General features: G+C 31.8%; 1 protein-coding gene across 2 annotated transcripts; it reads right to left on the bottom strand.

Annotated features, from left to right (window-relative positions):
- Positions 1–1,987: 1,987 nt before the first annotated feature.
- LOC115992726 lies at positions 1,988–9,917 on the bottom strand. Of its 2 annotated transcripts, XM_031116947.1 has the most exons (7): positions 9,732–9,917; positions 9,253–9,267; positions 8,973–9,085; positions 8,590–8,665; positions 5,428–5,463; positions 5,149–5,261; positions 1,988–2,375 (listed from the first exon to the last, which is right to left on the bottom strand). In XM_031116947.1, the coding sequence occupies exons 1-7, from the start codon at positions 9,745–9,747 to the stop codon at positions 2,310–2,312; spliced, it is 435 nt and encodes a 144-aa protein (XP_030972807.1). In that variant the 5' UTR covers positions 9,748–9,917; the 3' UTR covers positions 1,988–2,309. The 2 variants fall into 2 exon arrangements, with proteins under 2 accessions (XP_030972807.1, XP_030972808.1); XM_031116948.1 differs by lacking the exon at positions 9,732–9,917 and having other exon boundaries at positions 9,193–9,269.
- Positions 9,918–11,475: the final 1,558 nt, after the last annotated feature.

The following is an 11,475-nucleotide window of genomic DNA, read 5'->3' as shown; positions in this document are numbered from 1 at the left end:
CTCTAAAGGCACCTTTGAACTTTGAAATTTGGTTTCTTCCATATTTGATGGGAAAATGGTTTCATTAAGAGGCAGTTGAAAAGAGCCAAATGTCAGTCTTAACAGTCACTACACGGTTGATATAACATTATTTGATCTCAATGTATAAGAATTTTCTTCATTTGAAATAAATTTATTTTGATTGTTCTAATTAAACATTACAAATGCAAAAGTGTATCAAGTATCACATCACTTAAAATTTCAAATGGGGTGATACTTTGTACTCTTTCAAATCAATAAATAATTTATTAGTAGTAAAATAGACTCCTCATATTTAGAATGAAATAAAAATACAATCATTTTTCTTAGGTTGATTTGATGAGTTATTTTTGTTTATTTTCAACAGTGTTTCATTTTTTTTTTTTTTTTTTGATGAATTGAAATTTGTATTTAACAAAAAGAAAATTATAAGGAAACAAAATAGACAGTTTCACTTTCTACGTAACCATACAGTATATACACTACGAGGGCGACAACCCAGACCAAAAGAACCAAACCAATCTTGATTCTTAGAGCATTTAGCTAATTAATAAAAAAACTTAAACATGTGAAAAATATGCCACATATACAGTTTTTCACATCTTCTTCTTCTTCTTCTTCACAGTGTTTCACATCTAGTTTAATGAATTGAGAGCCGTGCAATTATCGTTCCAGAGTTGAAGATTAAAAATTTTAAAAATTAGAAATAATCTCAACTTTTGAATCATAAAAAATAAAATAAAAATTAACCTTAATCATATCTCATATTAAAAGAAGAGCGTATCTGATCATATTACAAGTTACAAGTAAAAGTAATCATTTTGAACTAGTTTGGATTTCGTGCATTCGTTGACGTTAAAAGGGAAGCAACAGAAAAGACAACCAAAGAAAAAAAATAAAATGGGCGTGTTGCCATATAGGGTGTACGGAAGCCGAGGGTTGGCTATTTTAGTACAAGTTCAGTCCGGTAGAGCCGCATCAACAGACTACAGACTACTGCGATTGTGAGTGGTTCTCTTCTCAATAAAATTAAAAATATGCAATGCAAATTTTTTTCCGCACCAAACACCTGTGTTTTTATTTTATTTTATTGTTTACTAAAGAAAATGACTATTGTAGTTGACGGTCATGAAATAATATGTAGGAATTAGGATAGGATATTCAATGCGGTTCAGACAAAACGATAGAAATTGTTTTTTTCTAGCGCCCAATATCCAAATCAATAAAGATATATTAGGATCACAAAAGAAATTCACCTTATATAATTTAACTAATAACACTTGTAGCATTTCCATCATAACCTTTAAAAATTTTAACATTTAACGTCTCAAAAATTACTTTATCAATTTTAACAATTTATTTTACAATACACTTAATATCAAAAGTTCTATTTTTTTATCATTTCGTTTAAAATAATATAAACTACTTATTAAAATAATAAAAAACAACTACACAAACCACATTTTCCACCACAAGCATTAAAATAATAATATTTTTCTTAAGATCAGAGCTATAGTACACTTTCAAAGATGAAAGCTCACTGTAGCTCAGTTGCTATTTTTTTTAAGTTTAGCATGTTTGTTAACTTGCTTTTTGGTGCTTTTTACAAACTTTATGTTAAAATTTAGCATTTACAACTTTTAGCATTTTTAATAAGAATGCTCGCATTGAGAATGGAAACCCACTACAATATGCAATTTTATTTTATTATTATTTTTTTAATGACTGTCTGATGTGATAAGCAAATTAGAGTGTTGTGAATTTGTTGATGTGACCCTAGAAAAACTCATACCAACCCACAAAGATATCCCACATCAAATTAATTGATACATCAAGCACGTTAACAAATAAATGGCGCGATAGTCCAAACAAAGTTAGGACTTGCAAAACCATTTAAAGCCCGCAAAAAATCACTGGCACCATACTCTTTGTAACATATATATATATATATATATATAAAAGACCGAATATCTGATATCATACATCCATCACTTAATAGAGCATGCTTTTCGGCTTTTTGAGAGTGGTAAAATAACCTGTTTGCTCAAATACCACTATCAATGTAAACGCCCTAATTCTAACTATTGTAAATTTGTAAGTTAAACAGCGAAGTACAAGACTAAACATTTAAAAATACGTTCAACCAAATTTTTTACAAAAAAAGTAACTGAAGATGAAGCATTGTTCTAACTAGATAATTGCTTACAATATCTCTAAGCAATGGCATAATTTATAGATTTCAATCTTCTGCTAACATTCATGTAGTGAACAACACTACCACAGTTAAAAGGCTATTTGAATTGGGGACACTTGTACTCGCGGTATCTCTCACAATTATCATAACCTTTGCTAATGCACTGCATGATTCAAAAGAGAAAAACAATTGTTATAAACTTGAACAATCTCATGAATATGCAACACTAGCTTGTTTGGTACAAAAGCAATGGTAACTGTTTTTTTTTTTTTATTTATTTGAGAAGAAACTAATAGCTTTTTGATAGATGTCTCAGTAGCAACCATCCCAATACGCAATCTTAGGGGATAGCATTACTCTAGACTATATACCATTCCGAATCTAACTTCAAGGAAAAAAGAAAATGCGAATTCTAATTTGCAACTCACATTGCTTCTAGTTTCTTAGTTTTATTTAGTCATATTAAAAATAATGTTTTTAACCCTAAAAATGTAAGTACCACACCTTATCTGTCTCTAATTCTAGGTTTTCTTTTTTGTAATTTATGAAGTCTTGTAGCACAGTGTTGATTTTTTTTCATTATGTATGAAGGCAATGATAAAAGCACACAACAGATTTCCCAAATTCATTACAATTATAGTTCTCAATTGCAAGATTGAATATTGTTCTTTAAAAGGAAACAAACCAAACGAACTTGAAGATGACAAAAACAACAAAACATCATCCATTAGGTGATCAAGATTCATCAATCACACATAAAAAAAAGATCCCCACATGACATAAGGGAGAGTTCCAATAATCCACGCATAATAATCATAAGCAAACGAGTTTTGGTTCATCTTTCTAGCAAACAAATTAAAGATTTACCTTTCACTTAAAGCAAAATATAAAGAATATATAGGGTCAATTCTGACTTGAAGTTGTGATTTTTTTTTGGATAGGTACTTCAACTCACAAATTAAATTAAAATTTGATATATAATAATAACATACATTTCATTAGCTCATGAGCGTCACATATATTATCCTTTCTCATTAGCAACTGAAGAAGAGGATGCAATTGACATATAAATATGGAATTCAGAGATACATCATTTCAACTGAAGTCCAAATAGACTTAAGGAGCATAGTCCAAGAGGTATTCCATCAAGATCTTTTATCATAAAATTGCTCCAAAAAAAAATCACATTTATTGCATACTATAGTGCAATAAGAACACACATTTTAAAGGAAAAACATATCAAATATGCAACTTAGTTAAAGGGTGACATCACCTACCCCCTTCTCTTTCACACCTTATATTTATATATATATAGCATAGTTAGCCACTCAATACATTAGTTTCTCCATCAAGATCATTCTTTTAGCCCCCATGATGCCAAATTTTCATCATTTCGACACGAGATGAAAATATGATGTGTAACTGGCATTACCTACTCCCCCCCTCCCTCTCCTTACGCTCTCTCCACATGAATTTTTTTTTTGTTCTCTTCCAAACCCATAACTTCTTCTCCTTCTTCTTCTCTCTCCATCTCTTAACAAAAAAAAAAAAAAGCTTCTCGGTACTTTTACACACATTTGCAAAGATATTTATTATATGTTAAGCCATTTGAAAATTTTGCGTGCGTGTGTGAAGATAGCCCTTTTAGCCCATGTAAATCCAAAATTTCATAATTCTGCATTGATTTTAACACAAGATGATGTAGCCAGATTTGAAAAGTTGCCTATATATGTTCATTTAATGGCAAGGATTTGAAAAAGTATTTATCAACTAAATAAGCTAATCTAGACATCAGATTATTTATCAATCGAACATGTTAATGCAAGATAGATAAAATGCTGCAAGAAATTGAGAATAGTGCTAGCATGAAATTCCTGATAGGTATATAAGGCCAAAGTTTATCCCTACCCAATTGGCAAGCATTGCACCCAGATACTCCTCTTACAAAGGTTGGCACTTCTCTCTCTATTTCTATTTTTTTTTTTTTTTTTGATATATTACACATGCATCCAATGAATCATAAACTCGTGATTCCACCTTTATCTTATACAAGCAAAGGAGATGCTACTTGAGATAGACCAAACTCTTGGCAGACTGTCGTTAACGTTACTACTCAAACAACCCTAATCAAAACCTAAATGCCCCCACATATATTCCTTGTCAAATAGTCATCAAAATTCAAATTTTACAAACTCCAATTCATTCTACAAAGCCTAACCCCTAATTTCTTCAATTTATAAAATTGACTGGGGACCATGCCTCATGCGGAAATTACTGGTTTGGATCTCCCCTTCCCCCTTCCATTGGGGCTAAAAGTAAAAAAACTTAATAAAAAAATTCCTCAGTTTCTTCTACAACATTAAAACCTAAATCCACAAGGAAAAGAATTTCCCCAATCTGTGCTCCGACCCTATATTTTAGCCAAATCAATACCCATACTATATACCACCCGTCAGGTTGCAGCCTAGTGGTTGGAGGCTTGGGATGAGCTATAAACCCAAACATTGTAGGTTCAATCCCATTAGGAGTTCCTCTAGATACATGGTTTTGGAGGGTAGGGTTGTGTATCCTTGGTTTACTCCCTAGGGATGGGTCCAAAGAGCCCTGCCTTGGTGAGGTTCCACACCATCCAAAAATACCCAAACTATACCATTGTTATTATTTACAATTAATAATGAAGCAAAGAAGAGAAATAAATAATTCATTTGGTGTCCAACATTGACACTGCTGTCAACTTGATTCTTTATTCATTGGATTTAAAATGGAAACAAAAAAAAAATTATCAGAAAACTCAATAGACAGGAATTTTATAATATGACTCCAATTAAGACTTAATTTAAACCACACCTTTCAAGCCATAAACTATGAATTCCTTATAACTCAGTTATATCATAGAAACAGAATATTTAGAAGTTTCTTAAATAAACTCAGTTTACCTCTTTGTATGACTTATAAATTATCCTGCACATCTCAGGGTCTTGCTCATGTAAATACTTCATGTAATCGAACGTATCGGCAAAACCTTGATCATTGAAAGATTTTTCCCACTCTGAAATAAAAGGTAAGAACCAGCACGCCCCCATCCACATATGCAACAAAAACATTTTAAAATGAAAATAAAAATGCATAAATGAGAATTAAACATTAAGATAGAAGATTTGACAGCTTCAATTGGAGAAAGAAACGAACACCAGCATTAAAAAGGCCAGACTTACCCTTCCGTAATTCAGCCAAGGGTTGATGTTTTGGGTCTGCAGAAATGATGCATGAGAAAAGATAAGTTGAACTGTAGATAACTAAACTAAGACGGCTATATAAAGATCAAATGGTAACGCATTAGGTGTCTTCTGTATCAAATAAATATCAATGAATAACTGTTTTGCTAAGTAGATATCAGTGAAGAACCAGACCATGAGAAATTCCAATGGCTAGAGCTTGTTGGCTGTTAATATGTGACAATGAAGAATTGAATTATATTGGGCTAATTTACATAAACTAAACTACACAGCTCATTCTTAAAATTAATAAACCATGATTGAACAAAAAATTAAGAATTGAATTAAGCTTTCATTTGGCTTGTGCTAGACAATAACAAAAAATTCTACTGGAACGTCTTTAGAATCCATAAAAAGATAATTCACCAGGAATGATTCATTTATCAACTTCAAGCTCTATCCTTAAACTAAGTTGAGTGTCCACAAATTGTTGTAGGAAGAAAGCACTCAAAGGAAGTTAAAATCTTATTAATGTATTGATGTGGAAAGCAGAAAGAAAAAAATATTTTAATTTAGAATTTATTTGTTTTTAGAGCCAATTGTATACTTATTTTCAGTATTAGTAGTCAATTATGTTTATTAATATTTTTATTTAATTTCATAGAGTTAGGGGTATTTTCGAAATTTAATAATTGGGATTTTTGTGTCATTTAGAGTTAGGTTTTCAATTAGAATTAGAGTATCCTACTCTCAGCTTGGTTTTTAAATACCTCTCCATCCATAGCTAACCGCCCTATAGCAAGCTCTGTCCCTAAACTAAGTTGAGTGCCCACATATTGTAGAAGGAAGAAGGCACTCAAAGGAAGTTACAATCTTATTAATGTATTGATGTGGAAAAAAGAAAAGAAAAAATATTTTAATTTAGAATTTATTTGCTTTTAGAGTCAATTGTATAGTTATTTTCAGTATTTAGTAGTTAATTATGCTTATTAATATTTTTATTTCATTTCATAGAGTTAGGAGTATTTTGGTAATTTAATAATTGGAATTTCTGTGTCATTTAGAATTAGGTTTACAATTAGAATTAGAGTATCCTATTCTCAACTTCGTTTATAAATGCCTCTCCATCCAAATCTAATTGCCCTATAGTGTTACTTCTACAATACGAGTTCATGAAGCGATTGGAAAAACTTGGTATATTTATCCCCTTCCTTTAGCCAAAGGATCTGAGACTTTTGCCTCTAGCTTATTTCCTCAAACAACAAGTTTTCTCAAGTTCTGCGATGGCCAATTTCCATTGCATCTTTTCATGATCAGTCTATCCTACTTGATCGCATCCAATGACTATATGCAAGCTAGCAATGTGTTTTTCCTTCTTGTTACATTTCCACACTCCGTCTCATTCCTCCTTTGCAAATCTAACTTTAGAGTCTTCAACTTATAGGGCAAAACAAAGCTAGGCGAGCCTTAAAAATGATAAGATTCCCACAACCCCCTCATCCTATCAATAAATCCTTCAGCTTTTACCCACATGTTTTCAAATCTAACAGGCTCCAACCCCATTGCAAAACCTACACTCCAGAAGAATAGGAAAATAGTTACATAGTAACTATGGAAGATGCCTCAGAACTATTTTTAGTTGGACTTCGAAAATTATGGAGGTCTTCGCCATAAAAACTTTAAGACTTTATGGGCTTGGGAAATAGTTAGATCTTTAGATCATATGGTTAGATATATCTAACCAAGACTGTGGAATCTGCTGTGAAGGAAGTCAATGCATGACCCTTTGGTGCCAACACCACCAATCCTTTGATCACCTAACTGAGTCCTATCCACTCGCACGGCTTTCTACCTTCCGGTATTATCATTGAATCTTTGTTTCTCGTATCGCTGATTCTCCATACTCCATCACCACAATATACCACCCCGAGAATTTCTATTATTTTGAATACAAAACACCTTGCCAACTTCCCAGCATGACATGATAAAACTATAGTCCAGAGGCAGTGCAATTACTTTCGCCAACAATGAGCTTAACCACTGGCTCCTTCCCCACCTAAAATCATATTACTCATGCTATTAGTCCCCCGTCCAATGATGCATGACCCATACATCCTCTCACTCTCAGACTCTCTTCGAGGATAACTTCAAAGGATTTCAATTCAACATGGAAAAAAAATGCCTTCTTCCCATTTCTTAGATTCAGAAAAAGTTCTAGATGTTCGGTTCTCTCTGTACATCACTAATCTTCTTGTGAATCACTAGATCTATAAGTTCTTTAGGATTTCATTTTATTATGAGTGCTAAGGAATTGTGGTCTCTTATTTTTTGTTTGTGTGGGATGAGTTCGGTTATTCCAAGATTAGTGCTAGAATTATTAGCATGTTGGAAGGGACATTTTAACAAGAGGTACAATGCTGCAACCTGGAAGATTGGAGCATTTGGAGGGGCCGAACACACACTCATTTATATGGTAGTCCTACATTCCAAAACCATTCTTGAATAATGTAAGCCTCCTTCTCTAGCTATACTATGCATGCCACCGGTAATATGTGATCCAGGGGCCCCCTATTATTCTCCCTTAACATCTTAGCCTAGCTATCGTAAGTTGAACAACAAAGCATGAGACCAACTTAACCAACGCCACCCCCCCCCCCCCCCAAAAAAAAAAAAAATAAAATACCCTTATAAAAAGTAAACCTTTATCCATTGTTTACATAAAAATTGGTCAATCTAAACTATCAGGAATGACAGACCACCAAAAAAAAAAAAGGCAAACAACTCGTGCAACTCCTAGGAAATCCTCCTCCCCCACAGATTATTTATTTATTTATGTTTTTGAACTTGGCATTTCACTATTTGATGGATCAAATCTTGTATTAGACTGAATTATGACACCTTGAAATACAATCCAATATAAAGGTCTTTTCTTTGTTTTCCTTCTAGACTTAGTATATAAATCATGCAAATAAAAAATTTTGTTTATAAGAAATAAGATTATAGATTTTCTTGAAGAAAATTAAAAAAACCAACCCATCTTAAGAGCACTGAGCAATCATCAGTTTGTTCTTTAATATATAGAGGCAAAAGTGACACCTAAAAGACAACAAGAAAGCTTCTGAGAATCAACAAGAACCAAAATAAAGTAACAGATTTACAAACCCCTCTTAAAATCACGGCATTCTTCATAGCCTTCAAAGCATACATCACAGTAGTCATTATAAGTACTATTTCTGCACTGCATAACCAAACAAAGAAAAATTATGAAAAAAACTGCCCCACAATTAGGAGTAGAACAAAGAAAAAGGAAGCAGAAAAAAAAATTACAATAACTGAACAGAATAGAGAAATTATAAAAAGAGCATATTTTTCTTTAAGTCTACTTTAACAAATTTTCAACCGCTTTAATCCTACCATTTGGCATGTTTTCAGAACAAATCATATTTTAAAAGAATTCATCATTTCATAACAAATTTTAAAGAAAAAAACTATATCAACTATAAGTATAACCCTTCCAAATGACTCTCAACTGTGAAAAATCGTACCTCATCATACAATTCGTGTAAAATCGCGCACATAGTGCTTGAGCCTGGTCCCCGTCCCGATATGGCCGTCGTGAATTTACCCAAAATAACCATAATTAAAGCGTTTCTAGTAACTACAAAGATAGAGAAGACACAGGGGTCAAGGTAAGTAGTTAACAACATATAAAGCAACAGATCACAAACATAAGATAAAATTAAAAAAAAAAAGCAGCTAAGGCACCAGGAGGGATCAAGCACTAGTCTTTGTTTGATTAACAACAAAATACACTTTCACACTTACGTTTGGAAGAATTTCCTGCCAAAAAAAACCAACAAAAAAATTCAGCACAAACAATATCTAAAATAACTAATTAAAGCATAAAAATAGATCAAATTTGCAACAGAGAGAGAACTAAAGCACATATAAAACATCAATTACTGTGATACATTATGCACAGAGGAGAGGAACAGCTAAATCAAATACTATAATGAAAACGTGCCAGTAAAGTTTTGTCTTTTCAAATACACACACACACACACACACACACACACACACACACATATATATATATATAACACAAACACAAACAGCAACACCCAGCACATAGTCTTTTATTTTGCATTCGCATCGGATAATATTCAAAATTGGAGAAACTATCAAATCGACCAAATGGGTTTCGAAAAATTATTGCTTTTTTTTTGTGAGAGGGCTAAAAAAAAATTTATACATATAGTGAAATTATCTTCGGAAAAAAGAGGAAGAAAAAAAAAATTAGAGACCTTTAGAACAAGACATGGCTCCTCGTGCAACAACACCGAATCTGAGGCGGGTTTTTTCTGTAATTCGTAATTCTTTTATAGTCTCAAAAAAAATACTGCAATAACAAAACTAATTACATTACATAAAGGCAAACCCCAAATTTTACCCTGCCTCCCTCAATATATAGTCACACAGACACCGGGCGGTTTGCGGGAAGTGCAAACCTTCACGTGTGCGAGACTATATATATTTTATTTATTTATATATAATATATATAATTTATATCTATCTATTCAAAAATTAATTTTTTTTTAGGAAAAAGTAAATAAATTTATTAAGGAAAATCATATTAGAATGCATTATCTAAATTCAGTTGTAGATTTTCTAATCATACAGCATTGGTATCTGTAGTTAAAATTGCTCTTCTAACAAGGGGGCGTGAGCAAGCTTATTACCACCCTTTTAATATGATTGAAACTACATATAACTATAGAACTTTTAACAATCCTAATCTCCTCACTGATGTGCCCAAACATAGTGGTATTAGGCCTGAGCTTGTTAACTGCCTCAATGACCATAACAACCTATATTTATATCTATTTATATAATCTACTAGCCATCATCATATGAGGCTTTTTATTATTATTATTGGATTTAGTGTCATAATTTTTCATTTTTCACAATTTGAGATTTATTCGTTTATTTGCACATTTGCAAACTATGCAATGAGGCTTTTTTTTAGAGTCATATTTTTTTCAACATATATATATATATATATATATATATAGAAACTTGAAATATTTTTTTTGAGCTTTACTAATTGTTTATTTGCTAAAAGTGCTTTAGAAAATAAAGGGAATTTTTTTTTTTTTTGGGTGAGGGGCTACTAGAATAAGCTCAAAATCCTAAAAAGTTGGTATTTTTTCAAAATTCGGGGTTGTTACATTTTTCAATCACAAAAATACTTAGAGGTGTAATGAGATTTATGCGTTTGTGAGTGAAATAATTTTTTTTTGTATAGAATTCTTATCACACCCCTAGGTACTTTTGTAATTGAAGAATGCAGCAACTCTGAATATGATTACCAAAAAAAAAAAAAAATCTGTTGCCCGATGGTTAAATAAGAGAGTCAAAAGGAGAGAATGAAGACACAAAATTTGCTATGGTTTAAAATTGTGAGACACAATACTTAAAATTTTTGTGGGAATATCCTTTAAAAAAATTGTTGTCCAAATGTCCACTACAAAAAAAAAAATTCCAAATGCAGTCCCCATTTTGATTATAAAAAAAGGATAAATATTCTACCCAATATATATCTTCCCATTGTAATTTTGATTTATTTTTAGTTTGTTTTATTTCAAATTAGTTTTCCTAAATAGGAAAGCTTTATGAATTTTCACTGCATAGTCCTCAAAGAAAAGAAAAAATTAAAAATTAAAAAAAGAATTACCAATCGAATTTCCAATCCTATGAAGCAGGGGATCTCAATTAAATAAGAATTACCAATCAAATAAACATATTCAATCCCTAAAGCTTAACTACATATAGATTAATGTATATGAAGTGCTACCTATTAATTATTACTGGTGTGTAATCCCGTGCAAATGCACGGGTACATTTAAAAACAATCACACTTACAAACACTTACACACACACATACACACACACACACACACACGCGCGCGCGCGCGCGATTTAGAATCTAATTGAATTTAGATTCTTCGATTTTTGCACCCAATAATTTACTTGTAGCAAAAATTAAAA

The sequence above is a fragment of the Quercus lobata genome, chromosome 5 (genome assembly GCF_001633185.2).
Source record: "Quercus lobata isolate SW786 chromosome 5, ValleyOak3.0 Primary Assembly, whole genome shotgun sequence".
NCBI classification, from domain to species: domain Eukaryota; kingdom Viridiplantae; phylum Streptophyta; class Magnoliopsida; order Fagales; family Fagaceae; genus Quercus; species Quercus lobata.
This window is presented reverse-complemented; position numbering and strand designations above follow the sequence as displayed.

Bases quoted from the DNA above. Each gene is read 5' to 3' on its own strand.
- LOC115992726 (XM_031116947.1), bottom strand. The intron at 8,666-8,972 runs GTACGATTTTTC...TTGGTTATGCAG, and splicing joins TACACGAATTGTATGATGAG to TGCAGAAATAGTACTTATAA. The intron at 5,262-5,427 runs GTAAGTCTGGCC...CTTTTATTTCAG, and splicing joins CTTGGCTGAATTACGGAAGG to AGTGGGAAAAATCTTTCAAT.